Source organism: Eubalaena glacialis, chromosome 5, assembly GCF_028564815.1.
Source record: "Eubalaena glacialis isolate mEubGla1 chromosome 5, mEubGla1.1.hap2.+ XY, whole genome shotgun sequence".
Lineage (NCBI taxonomy): Eukaryota > Metazoa > Chordata > Mammalia > Artiodactyla > Balaenidae > Eubalaena > Eubalaena glacialis.
This window is the reverse complement of record NC_083720.1, coordinates 125070184-125096532: the sequence shown is the minus strand read 5'-3', so window position 1 is coordinate 125096532 and position 26349 is coordinate 125070184. Positions and strand designations below refer to the sequence as shown.

The 26349-nt window shown below is 35.7% G+C and overlaps 1 protein-coding gene across 1 annotated transcript; it reads left to right on the top strand.

The window, feature by feature from the left end:
• The first annotated feature begins 1020 nt into the window (after positions 1 to 1020).
• Positions 1021 to 26150, top strand: ELMOD2 (ELMO domain containing 2). Its single transcript, XM_061191660.1, has 9 exons — positions 1021 to 1125; positions 2254 to 2401; positions 4331 to 4359; positions 13258 to 13355; positions 14953 to 15082; positions 17514 to 17647; positions 20845 to 20913; positions 21661 to 21794; positions 25936 to 26150. Exons 2-9 carry the CDS (start codon positions 2260 to 2262, stop codon positions 26079 to 26081), a joined length of 882 nt encoding a protein of 293 aa, XP_061047643.1. The 5' UTR covers positions 1021 to 1125; positions 2254 to 2259; the 3' UTR covers positions 26082 to 26150.
• The last annotated feature ends 199 nt before the right edge of the window (positions 26151 to 26349 follow it).

Genomic DNA, 26349 nt, shown 5'->3' with positions numbered 1-26349 from the left:
GAAGTTATTTTTCAGTGTAAATTGTCCTTTGTACTTGCATTTTACTCTCCCCTTGTTCTTTCTCCTCCAGGCATACTGCCCTTCTTGCTATTCCTCCACCTTATGAAGTATGTCTTTGCACTTGCCTTTCTAGTGTCTGGAATACTCTTCCTCCAGATACTCTCACTCCCTTACTTCATTACGAACACTGGTCAAATGTCACCTTAACACGGAGACTCCCCTGTCTACACTGTATGTAGAAACTCTCCCCCCCTTACCTAATACCCCTTTAGTACCACTTGACATACTAAATATTTGCATTTATTTAATGTATGACTCCCTCTTAGAACACTGCCTGGTGCATCAACGGCCAATCAACAGATACTTGAATTAATGAATGTACTGTTTGAGGTTGGATTTTTTAAAAAAATCATGTGCATAAGTTACTTTTTCAAGAAAAAACCAACTAAGGAATAAATGTTCCATGTACTATTAGATGTTTATCATTACAGGACAAAGTCTAAACTTCTCTACTCAACGTACAGGGCTCTCCGTATCTGCCACGTAGTAGCCATGGGCAAGTCATTCGACGTAAATTCTGTTTCCTCATCCATAAAGTGGGACTGTTACTAATTACTTCACAGAATTAAGATTAAATGCAGGTGAAAGCGCTTTTGTAACCTTGGCGGTATGAAAGTTACACAAAGCACATCGCTTCTCCCGTGCTTGGAATCTAGGAGTAGTACACCGTTTCAGCTTGCGCAAAAGACCTGAAATTTAAGGCGAGAAAAATCTACGGAGCCGCTCTGCCAAAGATCGATCTTTGGCGAGGGGCGTGCCTCAAGGTAGTGGTTGCCAGGAAAACCGTCGGGCGTCCCTAGAATCCGAGCACGCGCGGCGGGGCAGCCCAGCTCAGCGTCCTTTCAGAGATAGCGATTGGTGGAGCTTGGGCCAATCGGAGAGGGCGGCGGGGCGGGGCCGGGCAGTGTGCCGGGGAAGGCGTTCCCGTCGCTTCGCTCCCCGACTTCCGGGTCGCGGTGTTTGCAGGGAGCGTATCGCGAGTAGCGTCGTTTCCGTTGCCGGCAGTTTGCAGTCGGGGAAACCGAGGCAGCTCCAGCTCCTCCTAGTTCTTCCCGTTCCCGTGAGGTGGCTGCTATTTCTTTTCCTCTCGCCTGGTGCAGCTTGGGTGCGGCTGCGCTGAAGGCGCGCGAGCCCCGCGGTGTCCTACGGAAAGTCCCGCGGGGCTGCCGGGCCGGCGGGGCTTTGTGCGAGCGGTTCCCTCCCACTCGCGGGCAGGGCGCGAGCTGGGCTCGGCCAGGCTCTGGGAGGGGGGCTTGGCGGCGCAGCGGCTCCCCGAGGGCTGGGGAGCTCAGGCGCCGTGAGGCTGGCGTTCCCTCCGCTCGGCAGTTCGGCTTCTTTTGTCCTGATGAGCGCGGACCGGATGGATTCATTTTAAAATCACAGTTCAGCCCGTCTCTGTGCACTGATTCTGCACTGACCTGCGGGGATCTCGAATTTGACAGTCCCTCGGGAGATGATCTATCTGTGGGAATGTTTAAGGCAGGAAAGAGATGAGCATTTTTGGTTTTAAGTAACTCCTCCTGACTTTCATTTCCCCGACCCCGCTTCATTTAGGAGCCGAAGATTTTTCTTATGGCATATTCAGTTTTATCGAGGGTGTAGTCTATTACTCTTCTTAGTATTTCTGCCCTTCACCTGTTGAATGGAAAACCAACAATTAGCCAGGGTGTGACCTACTCCGTGTTCAGTTTGTGTACTTCATTTGTAAGCCATGTGTAGTGTTTTTATTTGCTGCCATCACCTGACTGGGGGACAGCTGTAACTGGGATTATCCACAGGGGTTAAGAAGACATTCCTTATACAAACAATTCTGATATATGGTATATTTGATTTAATTGTTGCTTTAGGTGGGGTCCTTTTGTTCTTGAACTGTTGAGCCCTGTTCTCAAAGAATAAGAAATTAAATAGTGAACTGAGAGCTTGAATCTAAGTAAGTAGTTTGATTTTTACAGTTAATTGTTTAAAATGATAAATTAACCATTTGGCCAACATCACTTAGTTAATCTAAATGGTATATATTACACCTGGCATTGTTTTCTTAGATGCCTAAACGCTACTACAAAATAGACACAATGGAACAACATTATATCTATTAATATAATTTGGGATTTGATGAGTTGGATAAACTAATTTTTTCTCTTTTTCTAAATCCAATTTAAGGTCGTTAAACCTGTCATATATTTCCTTCTCCAGGAAAAAATGTTTATTTCTTTGTGGGAGTTCTTCTATGGGCACTTCTTTCGATTTTGGATGAAATGGCTCTTACGACAGATGACTGGAAAATGTGAATTGCAGCGAATTTTTGATACCTATGTAGGTGCACAAAGGACACACAGGATAGGTAATGTTTTTCGAAAAAGGATAATTAAAAACGAATAAAAATTTAACTCTGAATGAATATTTTTCTCAGTACCGATAGTGACAATAGCGCTTGCGTATCACGATCAAGTCACTTAATCTCAGTTTCATCTTTGAAATCTCACTTTGAATCCTTCCAGCGCTAAAACTGATTCTATAGAAAAAGAAACTATTATTTAATTCTGCATCTGTGCAAAGAATTACCTTCTCTGGCTCCTGAAATTCATCAGTTTTATCTTAGATTATGGTTGCAGCCTACTTTCTAGAGAAAAATCTCTATACTTCTATAAGCCCTTTGAAATTCTCACTTCAGTGAAGGAGATCCATTTTTATATTCAGCATCCTTCAATCTTTTAATCTCTTATGCAGTTCATGAAAGAATAATAACAGGTATCTAGTGATCCCTAGGAAAGATTATTAGACTAAAAATCTGCACTGTCCCATACTGTAGCCAATAGTCACATGTGGCTATTGAACACTTGAAATATGATTAGTCTGAATTGAATGTGCAGAACTAGAAAATATACTCTGGATTTCAAAGGCTTTATATGAATGTAAAGGTATCTCATTAATAATTGTTTATATTCATTGTATGTTGAAATGATAATATTTTGGATCTATTGGGTTAAAATATATTAACATCACTTTTATCTGTTTCTTTTACTCTAATATGGCTACTAGAAAATGTTAAGGTACATACGTGGTTCGCATTTGGGCCTGCATTATATTTCTATTGAACAGTGCTGCTCTAGTACCTTCTAAAATTGATCAGCTTTCAATACTTACTTGAAAATATGGCTTTAAATTAGAACACAGATGAGTGAGAAATATGATCGAGGTCATTTCTCTTTGGCCAGAGTGAGGCAGACCAGGGGTGGGCTGCAGTTCATGTTCACTATGTCAGATGGAAAATCATGACTTAACCACAACCTGTTTTGTGTTGAACAAGTGTGCTTCAACTAAGAAATCCACCCCTGTAAGATTTGAGGAGTGGGTGTTGGTAGCCAAGACAACAGGGGAAGAAGGGCAGAGTAAGGAGAGAGTGAGCCTCAGGGCAGCTAGATGATTGAAGTTTAATTACTTCCCTAGATTTTTCACAACTTTGTAGCTGACTTAAATTGTTGCCTGCTCTTTTGATTTGCCCTTTTGACTGCTCTGAGAAGAGCAAAGTACCTCTTGATAAGAACTCTTAGTAGTATTGATTGGTTTTTTATATTATGGGGGAAGAACATTTTAAGACTTTATTTTGCAGCAAGAACATTTTTCTTGAAGTTTTCAAATTGCTGAGAAAAGGAGACTGTTTACTATTTGCCAGAAAAATTTGTAAATAGACCAGTAAAAAACGTTCTTGTGATTCTTGAAGCAGAAAGCAAGAACGAAAAAGCTGTTTTGCTTTTCGTCTGGTTAGAGAATGGTTGTCCAGATAATCTAAAGTCTTCCTTTTTGCCCCTTTGTTGTATGTTTTGTTTGCTAGCTCTTCACATCTAAACGCTTACTTCATAAGGCTAACACATGAAAAGGTAGTTTAGAGCACTCGCACTGTATTCTTAAGATGAGTCTCACTGTATTCTTAAGATGAGTTTCTGGAACCCAAGCTATTCTGAGGCAGCCGTGGATGAATTTGCAGCAGTTAGTAGACACTTGGGGGTCCGCACAGAAACAGATGATTCTGGGGAAATTAGGTTGGTCTTAACCTCTTTGGCTCTGGTATGTGTGTTGGGTTGCGAATTTTGGAATCATACTGTAAGGATAAAATTTTTAAATGTTTGCTATGTTATTCATGTAGAAATTATATCTTCTGGAACTATTAAAGTAATTTATTACTGGCTTGATATTTATGCTATTTGTGTGCGGAGTAATTCACAAACAGCATTTAAGTAATAATATTCTTTTTTTTTTTTTTTCATTTTAGAAAATTCCTTGACATACTCCAAGAATAAGGTAGGATCATATCAAGGTGATAATTCTAGACAACTTAACTTGGAGATACTTTTTCTTTAAAAGAATGCCTCAATTTTAGAGTGAATTATTTCTAATGTCCTACTAGAAGAGTCTTTGCTGTAAAGAGTATTGAGTGAAATTTTCCCACCTTAGAAGAAATATTCTATTTTTTAAAACCTTTTTTCTCTGTGTGTGTATATGTTTGTGTGCACTACTCGTGCACAAAGAAGGTATTTGAATAATTTTTTCTGTTCTGAGGTTTTGCTTGTTTATTTTACCTCAAAACTTGATAGCTTTTGGGAAAGCAGGGTCTTAGGGGGAAAACTTTCTCATAGACTGTGCCCTTAGGATAGGTTTGGATAGTTATAGGAAATCTGGGTCATGTACCTTTTGATCCAAAATAAGTCATACCTCATACTGTTTATTAGTCAGCTGCTGCTGTGTAACAAACTTATAAAATCTCAGGGCATAGGTTTATTATATAAATGCATTATAAATAAATGCATTATTTATTTCTTGCTCATGTGTCTGTGGGCCAACTGGAAAGGCTCTTCTTCAAGCTGGTGCCAAGTTCAGGTCTGTTGCAGTTGTCTCATTGTGGGACCTAGGTTGAAAAGGTACCTGGGAAATATTCTCACAGTTGATCGTTGAACGTCCAGTCACAGAGGCGTATTTTAAGTTTTCTTGTGTCATGTCCATTAATATCCTTAAAGTAAGTTACATGGCCAAGCCCAAGTCAAGGGGTGGAAAAATACATTATGCCCACCATGAGGCCATGTTAGGCATGTGGGTATATAATTCAACTACACAGGAGTGAAAAACAGGGACCAATAATATAGTCTACCACATGCTTCCCTATAGTGTTTCGCAATTTTTTTTCTCTATATATAGATTATTTGGTGTGGCAAAGTTAGAGTATGGAACATGTAGACCATTGTTTGAAATCCCGTGGTAGATCACAGCCAGCATTAAACAACAACAACAACAAAAGGAATGGAATAGAAAATAATTAGAAAACAGTGGTCGTAGTAAGGTTAAATATGGTTTCATGAAAATTTACTTTTAGTTATCTGTGTGTGCATCTATATCTGTTTTAGATATCCGTATATATGTTTGTATTTGGTCATGATGTACAATGTGGATCGAGAATATAGGGTCAAAAATTGTTGATTTGCTACTGTCTAGTGATATTGATATGAGTTACTGATTCATGCTGGAAAGAAAATGGGCACTGCTGAATATTGCAAGCATATCTGTTAAGTTTTGGAGAGTGACCTATAAAATAGGTGCTTTACTGATTTAGTTAGTCTTTTATTTATGAGTGGTCAATATGGGAATAACTCATATACGTGAATGAATACCGGGGAGGGGAGAAGAGTCTAGAGTCCTACCCGTTTGTTTAGAATCCTATAAAGTGATTAATATTCTTTTTTTTTAAATGAGACTGTAGGGATCTAGAAAGTTAACAAGTTGCTTGTTCTAAAAAATTTGTTTATACTTATCCACCCGTATAGTTCCATTAATTGAAACTTAGGATGCAATTTCACAAAGTAACAATATCATAAATTGTAGATGAACCTCTGGAGGGGTTCTGGAACTGGGAACTCACTTTCACATCTATCTGTGTAACCATCATTACCAAAATGGATTGTAATGACAGTTTTGGTCGTAAAATTTACTAATGGGATTTTATATGTGGTAAAATTACCCCAAACTTAAGTGGGACTGCACACAAGATGATACTTTTTAAGAACTCTAGTGCCTTGGTCAAATCCTTGAGCGAAGATTTGAATGATTGCCGTATGTTCAACATTCCACCAGGGTCTTTGGGATATAAAAAAAAAAAAGACTGAAATCTAATGTAATTAAAAACAGGCATTTAGAGACGGAAGAGGTAAATGTGGGCTGAAGTGTTTGGAGGCTTTAAGGTAGTGGTTACAAGTTAAAGAAAATAAAATGTTCATTCTTTTATCTCATTTACTGGCAAAGTTCACTTGAAAAGTAAACATTAAAATTGTATTCTTATGATTTTATTATTTAAAAATATAAATTGCTAATTGTGTTTTGGAGGGCATACTAAAAAGGAATAGTCAACAAATGGGTAGTTAAATACTTACTGAATTAAATCACAGGAGCTTTGCTTTCTTGCGGTTTTAAATCTAAGGTAAACTTGTCAATAAGCTAATGGAGGAAGTCTCATCGGTTTAAATATACAATTTATGGTGTGTATTGTGTCTCATTTGTATATTTCATTTACTTTGTAGAGTAAAATTGAATTCTGATTTTGTGATATTTCTATTAACCCGCTCTACTTTTATATGAAAAAAATCTGAGCTCAGATTCTGATTGTATCACTTTCTAGTTGTTTGTGCAAGTTACTCATTTTCTCATTGTAAAAGGAGGTATTAATATCCACATGGTTATTTAAGGATTAGAAATATTATTATTATGAAAGCAGCCTAAGAGAATACCCCGTACCTGATAGGTATCACTAATATTATGTTAGTGATGATGGGATTAAATCAACATACACTACAAAATTTTTAGAAGTTTAAAATATGCATGAAAACCTCTTAGTTATTTAAATACTTAACATTACCAATGATTGCTGTGAATAAAAGTGATTTTAATCTATTAAGGCCAGTTCCCTAAAGCAGTGATAGTGTGGTCCTATTGGGTTGTGAATTGTTCTGTAGTGGAAATTCTTAATTTCCTCGTTAAAAATTGAGTCTCATTTGCTTGTATTTTAGATTAGGACCAACCACTTATCAATTATATATTAAGGATTACTAAAACTTTGGGATTTATAAATGAAAATGAAAACCTTTTTAGAACTTGAGGAGTCTAGTTCAGTATTCTGCTAAGAGGTCTGGCTGCTATTCAATGTATGGTAATGTTGCAGAGCTCCACTGTACTTATGCATATATGGGTATTTGAAAAATTTGAAATTTAGGGAAAGAACACTTTGTCAGTCTAATCGTGTTTTTGATTGGCTGTTGTTTGGTTAGAGCTGCTGTCTTAGCTCTTAAATAGTAATGATAACATTCTAACTATTGAATGATAAATTAGTTTTATAGCATCAGTTTACTCGTCTGTGCATTGATGGTATAGTAATGCACATTTGCATATTTTTTGGTCTCTAATTTTCCAAAATTAGACTTTAAGTACCTAACCTTTAAGTATATAACCACATAGGCATTGTGGTTCAAAAATGAAACATTCACACTCTGTGGTTACACTAACACAAATGTATATATAATTTCCCCAGATTTGCTTGCATGGTGAAACTCACTGTTGATGTTTGTTGGCTATAAATATAATTTGGCTAGTCATATAATTTGTAACTTACCATCAAGGTAGGTGTAATAAAAAAGACTAGATTACTTTTATGTTTATTGAATGTTATTTTGTAATAAAATCATATGCATAAGCATATATTATTTTCTTAAAAAATATATGATAAGTGATTTGTATATATTGCTTTCTTGTTGTTTATTATCACCTACTTTTTCTTTAGCTCTAAAGTGAACATCATTGGGAAAAGGGTCTTTGGATACTTACGTAGTTTTAGGTTGAGAGAGAAAGTTTTAGAGTTGCTGACCTAAGAAATTCTTTAAGTCCTGTATATTCCAGTATTGAATATACGTTCATGAGCTCCATGAGAACTTAGACAATGTTGGGATACATGAGAACTTAGAAAATGTAATGGGTTATATTTCTCCTCCATCCAGCTGTTATTTTGTTTTTGATTAGGAACCAAAGACCTACCAAAAGGTTAGAGAATAAGCCAGAGATTGACAGATGGATAAAAAAGCAAGACCCAGCTAACTGAATGTTATTTCAAGAAGCATACTCTAAACATAAAGTCACAAACAAATAGAAAGTAAAAGCATATACCTTGCAAACAATAAGCATAAAAAAGCTTTTGTGGCTTTCTTTTAGAAAATATAAACCTGGAGTGTTACTGGAGACTAAATCTTTTTTTTTTGGTAATGATAAAAGGGCTAATTTATCAAGAAAACATAACAGTATTAAACGTGTATACACTTACTAACAAAGCTGCCAAATACTTGAAGCCTAAATAGACACAGCTAGATGGAGAAATATATGAACCCACAATTGTAGCTGGAAACTTTACTGCATTCTCTCAATAAATGATAGTACAACAAGAAAAAAAAAATCAGAAGGCTCTATACAATTTGAACAATACGATTAACCATCTTGACCTAATTGACATTTATAGAGTGCTACACCCAACAAATGCAAAATACATATTCCCAAGTACACATGGAACAGTCATATAGATATATCATATACTGGGTCTTTTAAGTCTCAGTAAGTTTCAGAGGACTGAATGCATACAGAGTATGTTTTCTGTCTCCAACAGCATTAAGTTAGAAATAAGGGGACTTCCCTGGTGGTGCAGTGGTTAAGAATCCGCCCACCAATGCAGGCAACACAGGTTCGGTCCCTGGTCCGGGAAGATCTCACATGCCACGGAGCAGCTAAGCCCATGTGCCACAACTACTGAGCCTGCGCTCTAGAGCCCACGAGCCACAACTACTGAGCCCACGTGCCACAACTACTGAATCCCATGCACCTAGAGTCTGTGCTCCGCAACAAGAGAAGCCACTGCAATGAGAAGCCCATGCACCACAACAAAGAGTAGCCCCCACTCGCTGCAACTAGAGAAAGCCCGTGAGCAGCAACGAAGACCCAATGCAGCCAAAAAAATAAATTAATTAAATTAATTAATTTAAAAAAAAGAAATAAGAAAAATATAACATCTAGAAAATCCCCAAATATCTGGAAATTAAGAATCTGAGTAACCCATGGATCACAGAAGTACTCACAAGGGAAATTTAAAAAGAGAATTGAAGTGAATGGTAATGAAAACACAACATATCAGAATTTGTGGAGTACACCCAAAGCAGTGTTTAAAGGCCTGAAATCAGTGAGCTATGCTTATACCTTAAGAAACTAGAAGAGAGAAAATTAAACCCAAAGTAAATAAAAGAAAGGATATAATAAAAATAAGAAAAAATTAACAAAATATTAAACAGATAAAAATAGGAAATATCACCAAGCTCAAAAGTTGATTCTTTGAAAGAATTAGTAATATTAATAGCCTTCTAGCAACACTGATCAAGAAAGAGAGAAAATCCAAATTGCCCATATCAGGAGTGATAGAGGGGGCATCACCACAGCCTGTAGTCACTTAAGTATAAGGAGGTGCTATGGACAACTTGATGCCAATGAAGTCTATAGCTTAGATGAAAGAGACAAAGTGCTTGAAAAACACAATTTAGCAAAACTAACACAAATAAATAAAAAAATTGAAATAGCCATATACCTAATAAATGGAATCTGTAATTTAAACATTTTGCACAAAAAGTCTTCCAATATTAGCTTCACTAGTGAACTCTTATCAAACATTTAAGAAGAAAATATAATACTGCTATTATATAAGCTCCTAGAAAATCGAGTAGAAAGAAACACATTTTATGAGGCCAGTATAATCCTGATATTAAAACCAGACAAGGACACTGTAATAAATGAAAATTACAAATCAATATCCTTCCTGAATATGGATACAAAAATTCTTCATTAGCAAATTGATCCCAGTAATATATAAAAAAAAATAATATGTCATGACTACATTTTCAAAATCAATGAGTGTAACTTACCACATTAACAAAGTAAATTAGAAAAATAAGATCATTTGAGTAGATACTGAAAAACTGTCTTGGCAGACCTCAATACCCATTCATGGTCAAAAACACTCAACTAACTAGGCGTAAAAGGAACTTCCTCCTCCTATTAAAGGCCATCTATGAAAACCCTGCAGCTAGCATGATAGGTATACAACACTGAAATATTGAACGCTCTCCACACTCAGTTGTGAACAAGGCGAGGATGTTTACTCTCCTTTTATTCGGCATTGTGCTAAAGGTCCTAGGCAGTGTAGTAAGGGAAGGAAAAGAAATCTAAGACATAATGATTGAAAAGAAAGAAAGAAACTGTCTTTGGCTTCCCTGGTGGCGCAGTGGTTGAGAGTCTGCTTGCCGGTGCAGGGGACATGGGTTCGAGCCCTGGTCTGGGAGGATCCCACATGCCGCGGAGCAACTGGGCCCGTGAGCCACAATTACTGAGCCTGCGCATCTGGAGCCTGTGCTCCGCAACAGGAGAGGCCGTGATAGTGAGAGGCCCGCGCACCGCGATGAAGAGTGGCCCCTGCTTGCCACAACTAGAGAAAGCCCTAGCACAGAAACGAAGACCTAACACAGCCATAAATAAATGAAATTAAAACAAACAAACAAAAAAAAAACGTGTGCTCTGACATATCTCAAAATGGTTCCTTTTAAACTGTCTTTATTAACAGGTGACATAGTTTGTGAGTATAGAAAATGCTAAGAAATCTATAAAAATTACCAGCATTATTGATAAATGAATTTAGCAATGTCGTAGGACACAATATGTCCGCGTATGTTAAGAGCAAACTTTTGGAAAACAAAAAAAGAACAGTTCCACTTACAGTAGCATCCAGAAACGTAAAATACTCAGGGATAAATATAACGAAAGCTATGCGAGACGTCCGCATTACGACTCCTTTTCCTGAGAAAACTTAAAATGGAAAGATACACTGTGTTCATCACTTGGGAGAGTCAGTATTCTTAAGATGCTGATCCCCACAGCGACCTATGGATTCAACGCAATTCCAGTCAAAATCCCAGCAAGCTATTTTTGAAGGGAGTGGCAAGCTCATTTAAAGTTTATACAGAATTTTAAGGAAACTAGTATAGCCCAAATAATCTTCTAAAAGAACAAAGTTAGAAGATTTTTACTGACTTCAAGACTTTCTAGGCAAATAGATAAATATAACAGATGAGAGAACAGAAATAGACCATATGTAATTTTTAACAAGGATGCTAAAGCAATTCAGTGAGGACAGGAAAGTATTGGAAAACCAATAAATAGCGCTGGAACAACTGGATATCCAAATTGGGGGAAGGGAGGCTCCTATCTCCCTCTACACATGAAAATTAATTTGATATGGACTTTAGACCTGTGTTTAAACCAAAACTTTAAGGCTTCTCAAAGATAGCATAGAAGAATATACATCTTCTACCATGGGTTAAGCAAAAATGTCTTTTAGAGAAGACACAGCGTTACCATTTAAATAAAAAATAGAAAAGTAGTTTTTATTTTGATGCAGTCTAATTTATCAGAGACACCTTTAAGAAATGAATTGGCAAGACAAAATATTTGCAGCACATATATCTGATTAGGGGCTTATATCTCGCAAAGAACTTTTAGAACTCTAATAAAAAGACAACACAATTTTTAAAAGGACAAGAGCCTCGAATAGTCACTTCACAAAGACAAAAAATATTATTCATAGTAGTCTAAAATTGGAAGCAATGCAAATACCCATCACCAGGAGAATGAGTAAGCAAATTGAGGTGTATTCATACAATGGAATACTACTCAACAATTGGAAGGAACAAATTACTGATGAAAGCAAGAATGTGGATGAATTCTAGAAATGTTATGTTGAGCAAAAGAAGGCAGACACAGAAGAGTACATACTTTATGATTCCATTTATATGCACACCACAAGGTTATGGTGATAGAAAGCAGAACAGTGGGTGTTTGTTGGGAGAGGGATTGATTGGGAAGGGGCATGAGGGAACTTTCTGCAGTGATGGAAATGTTCTATATTTTGATAAGGATGTGGATTATTTGGGTATATGCATTTGTCAAAACTGGTCAAACTGAATATGTAACACCCATTCCTTTCATTGTATTTAAATTAACCTCAATTTAAAGAAAAGTAATGGAATAGCTGTACATGACTTTTACTGAAACAGTTGCCTTTCTTAAGGTTTTCTTCTGTCAAATATCTCCGTTCGATAATTATATGTCTGTTATCTCTTCTATACGGGATATGAAAAAATGAGTTAGATACAGTCTCTGTCCTCAGAGAATTTTCCACTTAATATATTAAAATAACTATACTATAGAAAGTGATAAGAGTCACAGAAAGGTTACAGGTACATTATTATGCAGATTCCAAGAGAGGAGAGGTTACTTCCACTTGAATAGAATCAGGGAAAGCTTCCTGGATCTGGTATGTGAGCCAGCTTAGCAATGGGAAGAATTGATATGTCTAGAGATTGGGAAAAGGATCATTCCAGAAGAAAGGCCCAGGATATGCAGAAGCATAACTCCAAGTATGATTAGATTATTTTGTCTGGAGTATAAGGAATATCAGATGGAATTTTGATAGTAGCTTAAAGAGGGATAAGAGTTAAAGAAACCTTTTAAGGGTAAAGAAGGCCTGAACTTGCTTATTTCTTGAGAGGAAGGATCCAGTGGACATTTATAAGACATATTATTTAAGAAATCTGTTTTATATGCATAGAAAAAAAGACTGGAAGGATATCTGCTAATCTGTTACCAGTGGCTATCTCTGGTGGTAGGATTGACACGATTATTTGACTTTTCTTCTTTTTGCTCTTCTGCATTTAAAATTTAAATTTTTTTCCTTCTGCATTAAAATTTTTGTGCATATATTTTTATTATGTAATTTTAGAATTTTATAAAAAGTATTTGCTTCATAAGCATACTATGGTGGGAGCTTATTTGCTAAGAACTTGTTGGCTTAGAACCTCTTGATTCTCAGTTAAGGAAGACTTCATCTAATACATCATGCTGCTTCTCTTCTATTTTATGTATGTATGATTTTAGCCCTACTGAAAATTTGAAACAAATTCGGTTTCATTTGGTTTTGCCTTTTCATACACGCATTATGAAGTTGACTAAATACCTCAAAACATACTGTTCTTTTTCAGCAATAGGGGATTTTTCTCATTCAGCTTTGTTTCACACAAATAGGTCTTACAGAAAGCGACACTGGTTGTTCAGAGTGAAGTGGACAGATGTGTAGTAGATATAATGAAGGAAAAGGATATTAACCCTGAGAAGGATGCCAGGTATGTGTTCTTGCGGTGTTCTCATTTATCGTATGCTTACATCCTGTGAGGCTGGAGACCTCACACAGTTGTGAAACGTTAGAGCTGAAGGGTTTGTGGAGATCATCTAATTCAGCCCTTTCACTTCACTAGATGAGGAGGTGAGGTCCAGAGAGGTGAGTGATGGAAGCAGGACTGAAACCTATATCTCTGGGTTCCCAGTCCAGTACTATTGCCAGTTTATCATCTGCCTTCTCGAAGGTAACTTACCATTACTTTCCCAAGCTTAAATAATGACTCCTGTGTCCTTCTTGTCCTTCAAAATTCAGTTCCTCTGTCCTCCTCCAGGAAGGTCCTCTATCATACATTTAACCCATTGTACTGTAGTCATTGATTCGCTCTTGTTCTTCCCCAAATAAATTCTGAGTTCCATAAGAGGACTTGACTTATTACATTTCTGTGTTCCCAGCACAAGTGTATTGAGATAGTAAATATTTAGCAAGCTTTTCTTCATTTGGTATTTTCTTTGTAAATATTGAGGAAGGAGTAATTTATTTGGGCTGAAACAGGGGAGGGTACAGGAGAGAAGTGTGACGATAAGTCCACAGAAGAGGTGACGTTTGAGCTGGACCTTGTTGAATGGGTAGGGGAGGACATTCCGTGCAGAGGAAGGTGCCAGCAAGACACAGAGTCCTTGAGTATCTGGGAATGACAGGGAGTCCTTTGTAGCCAGAGCGTTGAATAGGCACAGAGCAGAGGTTGGAGAAGTGAGTGGAGTGCAAGATCAGAGATATATTGCAAGGAGGCTCGCATGCCACACTGAGAGATTTAGATGTTGTCCTCTGATTCTTTTTTTTTTTTAAGCAAACAAGCTTCATTATCAGGTATGTATTTTAGGAAGATGAAGGGTAAATTTGAAGAAATGGGAGGCTGGTAGAAGGAATAAAGACAGAACAGTCAGCAAACTGAGTCATTCAGGCAAGAGATGATGAAGCCATAAATACACCAGGGTAAATGGATATATACGATGAGGGCTTTGAGGGACATTTCAGAGCTAGAAAGGATAAGGGCTCAGGGACCTTTTGATGTATTGTTGATGGAGAGGAAGGTCAGAACTCGGAGCGTTCTAGCTTGGGGAACTAGTGCTTAGTGATTCCATTAATGGATTTAGAGTTGAGAAAGAGCATGCTTCTTCAGGGAAGATAAGCTGTTGTGTTTGGAAGAACTGGGAGAACCTGTCATGGCATTGTGTGTTGCTATATCCTTGGAAAATTAGGTCTGCTGGTAGTGTCTCACAATAAAGATTTGGGAACACATGAGATTGCCCAGAGAAAACATGAAAAGAAGTGAACGAATCAAGGATTTACAAAGTTTGCAGTTTTGGAAGTTTGCCTTTCCTACCTGTCTTGCCCTCTGTGTAGGCCCTGTTCTATCACATCTTGCATGATACTTTGTATAATGTTTTGTGTTTACAGAGGCTCTTGATGCTTACTGTATTAAACCAAAAGCTAGGGAATGCTTTCTAAATAGACATATGAACCACAAGCTATGGAAGGCATTACTTTATTGTGATAAGAAGGTACGATTTTTTAAAAATAATAACTTTTATCATTTTCAGTTTTAAAATCTGTATGAAGGCATGCTTACTACAGATATCTGGTTATAAACAGCTCTATTTGGATGTAGAAAGTGTGAGAAAAAAACCATATGATTCTGATAACCTGCAACATGAAAAGCTGCTTCTCAAGGTAAGTTTTGGTGTTCTGTATTTGGAGTTACACTGGAAAATAAATCAGGCTTGAGTTGGTAAGGCCTGTGTGGAGAATCTGGAGGCTTACACAGCCATCTGATTTCTTTGCGTCTCAGAGAATTTTATTATATTGGTGAAAGATTTTTAGTTAACTATTTTTATAATTTCCTGATAAGCATCAATGAGATAGATTCAAATTTTATTTTAATGCTTTTAATTCTGAAATAAATTATAAACTTATAAAGGGAGATCTTTTCAACTGAGAAGTATGAGTCCACAAGCTTCAGATTTTTTCCCCCTACTTTTTATATAAATCCTCACATAAATTAGGCATTTTTTCAGCTTACACTTGAATTATGAACATAGATGTCCCTTTTCAGATTATTATGTCAGATCTTTTGGGATTTATGAAATGTGCCAAATATTGCCACAATAGATTTAAAAATTAAGAGAGTAAAGAAATTTACTTAGAACCTTCCTATTTCTTATTTCTGAAGTAAAAATGCATGAGGCCAGTGAGATGCTGAAATTCGAGAATATCAGGCCTGGAGTAAGCTTTCCAGATCATCCGATCTAGTACCTTTATTGTAGGGATGAGGTTAGTTCTAAGGCGTAGAGGAGATGAAGTCATTTGCTTTAGAAAGGTCAGTTCTGAAATAGAGCTGAATCAGCTTGCTCATCCACTTCACCTATTCTAATTATATTTTTAAATGGTTATAGTTAGGGAAAATAGCACATGGCACCTGGTGTTAGGAGTTTGTTATAAACTAAAAGTGCTGTGGAAAGAAACAAACATTGAGAATATTCAAGTAACAGTAAGAGACAAGTTTAAAAACACTAAAACTTGTTTTCAGGAGGAGATAAATATACACTTCACCTAATTTTAAAATTAAAAATAAAACTTGATTTTGTCAGTGAGGATAATAAAACTACTCAAAGGACTGTTGCTGCGGATTGAATTTTTATGTTTCAAGTGTTAGCATAGTGCCTGGCACTCACTAAGGCTTGACCTCTTTAGAGCCTCCTCGTCATCATTATTCCCGTAACTTCAGACCCTCTCTACACAATACCTTCCCTTTAGAGAAGGGGTAAGACCCAAGTCCTAGCATTTGAGTCAAGGGAATTTTCATCTCGGTGATTCATCATGAAACTCATTCAGAGGTGAAGAGCCAGTTGCTGGCAGTGAATCACCCAGCCTCACGCATGCTCAGCAGGGTAAGGGGCTAAGGAGATCTGTGTTTCTTTAAGTACAGTCCAAGAGCCACCTTCACTAAAGTTAACCAGTGTTTAATATTCAGAATCCAAGGTTCCACCTTTGCCTACGAAATCAGAATCTTCAGGGGTGGAACCCTGAAATTTGATATTTATGCATGCTGAATTTTGAGTTTTAGTGGTCTTACCTTGTCTCTCACCACATCACTGAGGCCTCATCCTTTGCATAATCAAACCCTTGCTGAGCTCATGGAGAGACGCTAAGGTGAGCAGGTGCATGTGTGAGTAATGAGAGAAGAGACCAGATAAAACCCAGTGTGATGATTGGATTAGCTTCAGGGCCAGAGTGCTGACCCTGTCTTACAGTAAGGTCGCAAAGTCTTCACATTTCATTCGAGGTGACAGGATACTCCTTTCATTAGGAGTCCTTTACTCAGCAGTGCCTGAAATGGTAGTGAAATGGGAAAAAAAAAAATGCAAGTATTTCTGTTTTGCAAATTTTCACAAACTTTCTTATCAACTTTTGTAAGTCTCTTTTGTCTGATGACTTGTGGTGTTGAATTTAGAAAATGACTGATTACATTTTTTAAACTTTATTTTGCACTAATTGGTTTGTTGCTATCCAATATTTGATAGCTGTTCTTAAATCCTCAATCTTAAGGAATATATTTACTTACAACCAAGTCATATTCTTTTTCTTTTAAAACTATGAAAATTTGTAAAATAATGATCATACAGGTTTTAATACTATCAGTATTATTTCTCCATGATCCCCTCCCTATCTCAGACTTATTTTCCTTCTGATTAAGGATAATCACCCGCCATTAGAATAGAGCCTACTTAAGTATATAGTGTTTGAGGCAAGGGCCAAGTGCCTGGCACTGTGTTCTTCTCAAGGAAGCAGTTTACTAATTCTGGTATATATGTATTACTTAGTAAGTAAAGACATCTCATTGTTTTCGATTTCTGTGTATTTGTTACCTTTTCAAAGTCTACTGTTCTTTGTATCAGTCTTTTAAATTGGAATAAGTATGCTACATTTTTTAGGCTAATTGAAAAGTTCTCTAAATATAGTCTTTGTTGAGCCTATGATTTGTCTACAAAAGTTGTTTAATTAAAAGCATTCGACTTACCAGTATATCAGCTATGAGAAGGAAAATGTCTTGGTAAATTAAGAGCATCACTATTATTTGTAATATGGAAGCATGTTTGTACAGCTTTGGAATCTTCTAATGCCCACGAAAAAATTGAAGGCTAGAATCTCCAAGCAGTGGGCTGACATTGGTTTCCAGGGTGATGATCCCAAAACAGACTTCAGAGGCATGGGAATACTTGGATTAATCAATCTTGTGTAAGTGAAAATAAACTTTCTTTAATTCTCTAAATGAAATCACATGTAATCTCTAATCTTGTTAAATTTTAGTAAGAATCAATCTAGTTTTATACTATCTCTGAATTTTAATAACTGCTGTGCTAAAGGTATTTGCTAATGTGCTGGCAACAATGTGAATACATAAGCCATATACTGTGTGTGTGCGTGTGATTTCTTTACTTACCAATACTTGCCTCTTTCTTTCTCTTCCTGGCTACCTTTTAAGGAATTGTGTGTACTCTTTTCATACTCTCTTTATCCTCTTGCCTCTTCTCTCTTGGCTCTCTGACTTCATTTTAGGAGGTATAACCAGATAAGATAATAATAAAGCCTCTTCACACTTCTTTGCCATCTGTGACAAGTAATTTAAATCCCTGACTTTTCAGAGCCTATATGAACTGTCTCTTGTTTTTCTTCTTTAATATATATGCTTGGGCACACGTATGAAAGCTCAAAATATGTAATTAAAATCAGAATTGATAGCCAAAACTATTTTAGAAAGTAAACTGGAAGATTAATATGGATATGAATATGCAAATGAAGATAGTCTAGTGTTTGGGTCTGTCCTTGAATTGTGATTTATAGACTATGAAATGCCTAGAATGGGAACGCTAACCATTAACAAAGTTTGGATAATTGTTACTGTGAAAAATTAGTCCTGAAACTGAGCTAATTTATGTTAATATTCAGAAAAGATATCTAGGTCAATATGGATAAGGCCGTTAGGGGGGGAAATAGAAGATAACAGTAGGGCTTCAATATCTACAATTTTTTTCCAGTTACAAAAGTATTTCATTTTCTGTAATACCTAAATTGTATGAGCATGAAAGTTTTCCATGCATCTACTTTTCAAAGATAAAACACAGTTGTCTGAATAATAATAATAATTACAGAAAATGAGATTGTCAGTTTTCCACTTTGATAAATAGAAACTTCCATTTGGGGAATTTAATTAGAATAAATGCAGTTTGTTTTCACTTGGAAAAATTATGAAATATTTTAAAATTCATTATTGTTCAGAACACTTGGATCTTTTGTTTTTAGCGTTTAAAGACCATCTTTTTTCTTGGTACTTGTAAACTACACAGATAATTGAAACTCAGTTAGACACACACACATTCTTCTGATGTTTCCTTTCTTAACTTTTGCTGAGTAACCTTTCTTTTGGTTCATTTCCTCAGAAATCAAGATTTTTCAGCATTTGCCAGAAGATAATTTAATTTAGCTTAAAATTTAAATAATTTAATAGAATTTGATTCAAGACTGTGGTAAGGAGTTCTGATAGACCTTTAAATGATTTGCAGATATTTTTACTCTATTTAGAGCTAGTATCTACTAATTTGAAAAATGACCAAGATTCAGATATATTAATTATTTGATTGCCATTGATGTACTAGAGTGCTTGAAAACATAAAATTAGCTCTGATTTCTCTATAATTATGTTTGTTGTCCTGTGTATGGAGCTATGACTCTTCAGGATCAAAATAAAGATACAGTCAAGAAGCAGGCAAGCTGTTCAAATACCTTTATGTAATGAATTTTTAAAATTTCTTGGCCTTTGTCATCAAATCTCTTGAAATATTTTGTTGCTTTGAAGGACAGCTGGTAGTTTGATAGATAACGATGTTTTAGGTAAATGAATGCTCAGGCAGGTATAAAATAAAAAGGATATTTTACAGAAAATGAATTGAAGAGAGACTGAAAAAAATCTGAATAAATGAGGAAATAGAAGCAGAAAGGTAAAATATACAAGCTAAGCCCAAAAATGTATGTAGGAAGGGAGAGAAGGCAGGAAGGAAGAAAGGAGAAGGAAGGAAGGAAAGAAGGGAAGTAAGTCAGTACAGATTATTGTAAGGAATAGGTCTCCTTATTACATAGATGCTTATTTTCCTTAGATACTGTTTACATAGGGGTTTCCTAGGTAAGTTCAGCAAGGAAATTAAAAGTTTCTCTGTGTTACAGATTGAATATTTTAAAAGTAGCTTGATTATTGAAATACTAATATAATACTGAATTGTATTGAGTATCATGCCAAAAAAAATGAAATATAAATAGTCTACTTAAGGGCATTTTAGAGCCAGCCTCCAGATAAAGTAGAAAATTAGAACATGTAAAGAAAGCATTGCACTAAAACAGGACTTTTTTCTGTTTGGGGATTTACAGATCCCTTTGAGAATCAAATGAAAGTTTTGTATATTCTCTCCCCAGAAAATGTACACACAGAAAATGTATGAATAATTTAAAGTGATTCATGGATCCCCCTTCATTCATGAATGATCATTCATTCATGAACTTCTGAGTTAACAATCTCTGTTTAAATGGGTTGAAAATTAGAGCCAATGAAGAAAAATGGAAGTCTGTAGTATTAATTTACAGAAGGAAAAATAGAGGGACATTTGGTTAGAAATTTCTATGCTTTATGAAAATGTCAATGACTGTGCCTTCTAAAATTTAAATAAACCATGGAAATCCATTTTTTCTTCTACTTCTTATCCTTACATAAACATCCAGCCAGTCATCATATGTGTATGAGTATCAGTGCATTATGGGGTGATCCAAAGTTTGAAAAGATTTGGTCCCTATCTTTAAGAACTCGAAGAGGTTGCATTAGTATAAGCCAACAGTATGTATGAACCTTTATATATTTCTCTGTTGTACCTGCTAATACTTCTGTTTTGTGGCCAGTATTTTAGTTACACCACTGATCAAGGAGCGGTTTTTTTTAGTGCAAAAGGAAGGCTATTGACTTTCTTCTGATTGCATTGACAGTGGCATTAAGCAATATAGACTCAAGTTGCAACAGAAGGAATGAGCTCAGGTGAAAGGAAGTGTCCTAACAGGTACACAATGACTACTTTATAGAAAATTTAGAACAAACAAATAAACAGAACTCTAGATTTTCTTTTAAAATAGATAAAAGTCTCTTGTTAAATCATTTATTTGTCAAAATACTTCAAAGTCTAGCGAAGGGCCCATGTCCTGTACTAGATAGGCCTGATAGCTCAGAATTAAGTTTTGATTCAGAAGCATCTCGGAGTCACTGAAGTGACTTGAGGTGGAGATTGGGATGCTTTGGCAGTAAGACTGTCACTTTGACAGTACCTTCTAAAATTGCTTCTGGATATCTTCAATTTGAATGACATGTTAATTTCATTATTTTTCTTAAACTTTTTCAGGTATTTCAGTGAACATTATACCAGTGAAGCTCATCAGATTCTTTCCCGTTCAAATCATCCAAAGTTAGGGTAAGCTGGATATGTTAAAGAAACCATAAGCTCTTGAATTGAAAGTATTTCCGGGTATTTTTAAAAATTAGATTATTCTAGTTAATAAGAACTTCATAAAGAATATTGCATGATATATTATTTTATGGCTAAATGAGATCATAAACCAATTTTGTATGTAATTCAATATATTTTTATCACAAGGTACAGTTTATCTATAAAATGGAGATAAGGACCTTATAAAAATTTTCTGAGAGATAGATTTGAAAATAGGAATAGGAAATGGCTTTGAAATGGGAATAAGAAAATGAGAAATAGCTTTGAAACTTGTGAAGTGAAATGCAAATTGACATCATATTATTAGCTTTATCATTATTTTTATATTCCAGTGATACCTATCTTTGAAAAAGCATTATAACACTGTTACATCATAAAAATAAATACCCTGATAATGGAGGAGAAAATATCAGATTACTCAGTATATTTTAGAAATCAATGAGGGTGTATGTAGTACTCTTTTTAATTTTTTTTAAAATGATTTTGGTTTTAGATATTCATGTGGCCAGAGCTTTGTTTTCATATCTTAGATAATATCCAGAAAATCAACAGCCTCTAAAGAACAAAAATTAATGTGTAGAAATTTTTGTAAAATCAATACAGTGTTAGAAATGGATCAAAGTTACTTTTTACTAATTCCTTGCATAATTTAAAATTTACTTTATGAGCTATTTTGGCTAGCTGGGATAACTGGTAATGTTTCTGACATAGGTATTCTTATGCAATAGTTGGAATCAATCTTACAGAGATGGCTTATAGCTTGCTGAAGAGTGAAGCTTTGAAGTTTCACCTCTACAACTTTGTTCCTGGTATACCAACAATGGAACACTTTCACCAGTTTTATTGTGAGTATTGAAATGAGTTAAAAGTAGAAATTTCTAAGAGAATTTTTTAATTCTTAGGAAAGTATTATATGCAATACCTTTATCAAATATATAACTTATACTTGTCATTTTACTATTTAGGATCTTTCAAAAACAGGAAGTTAATGGAAGATGGGTATCCAAGAGTATCTTGTACTTGAGTTTATATATTTGCTGATTTAAAAAATTCAGTGAGACAATTTTTGACATGTATGCAAATGTAGGATTTATACAGTTTTTCTGTAGACATTTGTTTTCCAATCAACTATAAAATGAATTTTTCTTCTTGTATGCTGGTTAATGAATGCTGTTGAGTCAAGGACAGATCATTTGGTTGCTCTTGTAAGGAAATTTAAAGGAACCTTTCACACACACCCCTTTTATTTCAAGGCCAGGTTTTCTTGTGTTAGGTTGGGGGTATTTAATAACTGTTCCTAAAGCAGTCATATCACCACTGTTCCATTAACTTTTATTGTGATGGTAGTTGAACCCTGAAGGTTTAATTGAATGAACCCATCTTCTGAAGATATTGCTCAGAAGCAAAGAATTCAACTCTAGCTTGGCTTCATATTCTATTTTTTCTTGATCTTTTTGTGTCTTTAGATAGGACATAGGAAACTAGCATATAGGAAGCTACTTAGATAATAAGTGTCCAAATCATAACTTCTTCAACTCCATTCTTGAAGGAGTCATCCAGGTCTCTCTTTCCCACAACCTCCCCTGTGTTTACTTAATCCCTAATTCCAGGTTTGTCTACTTCTTAAATTTCTCTTGCACTTGTCTACTTTTTCCTATCCCATTGTAACTGCATGACATCAGTCCTTTGTTACTATGTTACTGTAATAGCCTTTTCCCTAGTTTTTCAGTGGTGACCCTCTTCCAAATCTCCACATTGAAGGTATAATTATTTAAAATGAAAATCTAGTCATTTTCTTTCATTTTGTTGCTGGGGAACTGTTTTTTCCCCCCACCAATCTTACTTGATTTCCTCTCCTAAATCTCTCATTGACTTTGAGCATAGTGCCTAAACTCCTGGGACTTTGCTAACTGCCTCCAGATATTTGTTTTCTGTATGAAACAGATGCTTGTATAGTGCTGCCTGTTGAACATAAAACAAATATAAAAAGAAACAACCAAAAAACTCCCTCCCCCCCAATCAAGCATTTTACCATACTTAAATAAAAACAGGAGAGTGACAGGTAGGAAAGCAGTACGAAATGACCTCTGTGCAGTATTGTTTTCCCCTGCAGAGGGGTAACTGGAGCATCTTTGGATACTGTTGCTTCCAGTGCCCTCAACACCAGCATCTTGATTGGCTCCTGACCAGGAAGAGCATCAAAGTAATATGTGAGGTGGAAAAGTCGTTATAGGACCTTCTTAGTTGCCTTGTTTCTATCAGTCATATCCATAAGAGCTGTGGATTATCAGGAAAACAATGAAGCTTATGTTTTTCAAATTTCTTGAAACATTTAAAGCAAACACACACACACACGTACGTACATCCATCTTTTACGCAGAAGTTTCCCCCTCAAAATTGATTTTCATACCCTTTACCAATAAAGTTTCATGTCTTAATTAAGGTTCTGCTTTTCTAGGAAGGGGCGTATTCTGACTAGAAAATAATGTGAAACCTTATCTTTGTTTTAAAACATACCTACCTTTTTTGGTTGGGGGACTGAGCCCAATTCATTCGTACGAATCAGTTCCTAGGTAGTAGTTTCTATCTAAAAGAAAGAACTATATAAAGAGATTAGGTTTCACATTTTTTATTTCCCTGTGATCTGTGTCCATCTCCCCTTTCCCCCTTGTCTCTCCTGCTGTTTTGTTGTTGTTGTTCTCCCTGGGCAAGGCTGGAAGCAGTGAGTGGTAATTTAGCTCCTTAGCTCTGTTGTCACCTTTTGTATGTCTAACGTGTAAGCACATAGTCACTGTCATCCTGGGAAGTCACCATTGGTTTGGTGGTTCCAAAAACATAAGTCCTCAAATTTACAACCAAAAAGTTATGACTAGTAACAGCTTCATTGAGGTATAATTTGTATACCATAAAATTCACCTATTTTAAGTGTACAATGCAGTGAGTTTTAGTAAATTTACTGAGTTGTACAACCATCACCATAATCCAGTTTTAGAACATTTTTGTCACCCCAGTAAGATCCCTCATACCAGTTTACAGTCAATCCCTGTTCCTGTGGTTCTCCTGTTTTTAATCCCTGTGGGAAAACCTCAAGCATCCCTGCAACTTTGGTTAGGGGCGGTAGAAGCATACAGGGAATTGTAAGTTTAGAAATTTTTTATGGTGTTTCTCTTGAGTCTGGTGTTTTAAACTCCTAGAGTCAAAAGGGCAATAGGGGTGCTTTATGGAAACAACTCTTTTCCATCACTTCATGGCAAGCTTTAGGAGTCTTATGCCATGTATGGCCCTGCCAGCATCCTAGAATTTTGGTATCTTGCAGTTTCCTCATGTCTCATTAAATCAACTTAGCCATTACAGTCTCAGTTTTTTGAGTCAGTCTTTTTCTGACACCAGTTTACATTATAACAACCTCACTCTGAAGCAAGAAATTTCTAGTATTTTACTCTTGAGCAGTTTGTTCTAGACTATATAGTCATTTGAATAGGTAATGAAAGCAATTTAAAGGAATGGTAAACAGCTAAAACCTGATAGCCAGAAATACTAAAACAAGTTGTATTCTATAAAATTTAGATGGATGTCTGACTTTTCGTACTACCTAGAACATTAATCTCCAAAGTTTTTGATTGCACACCCCTATCAGGATACTGGGGGTAGGGTGCTGGAGAACACAGACTCAGTTTATATATGGATGAGTAATTTCTGTAGACGTATTATTGTGCTAATGTATATATAAAATAGATTTTGAATGAAAGAAAGACTTAAAATATTAGTTAAAAATAGTTACAGGATTACCATTCTCAGCTTGTCTTTTGGGAACAGGAAGCAGATGGTGTCTGTCTGCTCAAAGAGGCCTTATTCTTTGATTTTGTCACATATCCTGGTTGACAAAAATCTGTTTTATCATATGTGAAGGGATTAATCTGAAATCTTTCTTCAGTGGACCTTCTTATGAAGTGCTGTTTCAATGTTGAAATGTCATGGTTCTTACCTGTTAATGTTTGCTTTATGACTAATGTTTTAAAATTGAATTTATGTTTATTTCACACTAGGCAATTATGATAGCCTAGCCACCCTTTTATGTAAAGTCACTGGCTTTATCCCCCCCATTTATCTGAAATAAGTCGCTTCTATCCCTTCTTGAATAGCTTTTCAGAAGGGGAAATGAGATTCTGGTGGAAACAAAGTCTAATTTATAACATAATAGAGACCACCTGCAAACTATGTGATTTGGGCAAGTCATTTAACTTCTCTGCACTTCTATTTCCTCTACAGAAAAATGGGAATAACAGTACTGCATCATAGGATTGCTATGAGAGTGAATGAGCACATGGCGAGGGCTATAGAAGCATTTGTTAAATAATTAAATAGATACATTTGATTGAATCCAAATAGGGTTTAGGAGTGGTTTTAAATTCACATTTTTTTGTTGTTGTAAATATGTCTGTTTACACATTTATCTGAAATACTTTTAACATTTTGAGTGTTAATTCGGCTACTGTAATAAGGATATTGAAAAACAAAAATATTAAGCCTATTTCGAGTTCATGTATTCTTTTCTAAAAGGGAAGGTGCTGATATGATAGTTCATTGAAAAAAGCAGAAATAACTTAGATTTATAAACCAAGTAGGAAACAGCTTTTCTATACTTTATCCATTTTCTTGTACTGTCATTTTTCTGTTTCAGGGGTCTCTGGGGATAACCTTTTTTTCCTATTCTCAAGGTATCTTTTGACAGTCACTCTTAAATTTGAGGCATTTTGTTGATTTTTTTTGAGACAAAGAGTATATGTACTCTAAATATCTTATTGAAATTAATATTTATTTTGAACATACAAGAATATTTCTTATAAAGTTCCTCAGGTTTCTGGTAGTTTAAGATGGTTTCTGATCATTGAATCCTAATATGGATTAGGATATACTTTTAAAATGAGACGATTGGATGTGATTTCACTATTGAGCACTGTATTTATGGTTTCTTTTTAACTGCAGGTTATCTTGTGTATGAATTTGACAAGTTTTGGTTTGAAGAAAAGCCAGAAAGTATTATGTATTTCAACGTGTACAGAGAGAAGTTTCATGAAAAGATTAAAGGACTCTTACTGGATTGTAATGTATCACTTACTTTAAAAATATGAATCATCTGTAGTATCTTCTATTTCTACCACATTTTGCATACACAACAGAATTTATAAGTTGTAATAGAAATTATCTGATCAATTACACTCCTTATATATAATTTCCTACAAAAATGTTTCAGAAATTCTATTTAAGAAAGCTAGTAGACAATCAGTGTATGTTTACACTTGTTTATACACTGTCCTCCAAAGGTACCTTATCCTTCCAAAGATCCCCTCTGTAGAGTCATGTGAACTACAGTTTGGAACTTGGGACTTAACCCATTTA

Coding starts and splice junctions, on each gene's coding strand:
- ELMOD2 (XM_061191660.1), top strand. CDS start 2,260: ATGTTTATTTCTTTGTGGGAGTTCTTCTATGGGCACTTCTTTCGATTT. Junction 15,083..17,513: donor ATGAAAAGCTGCTTCTCAAG/GTAAGTTTTGGT, acceptor ATGTTTGTACAG/CTTTGGAATCTTCTAATGCC. Junction 20,914..21,660: donor TCAAATCATCCAAAGTTAGG/GTAAGCTGGATA, acceptor TTTCTGACATAG/GTATTCTTATGCAATAGTTG.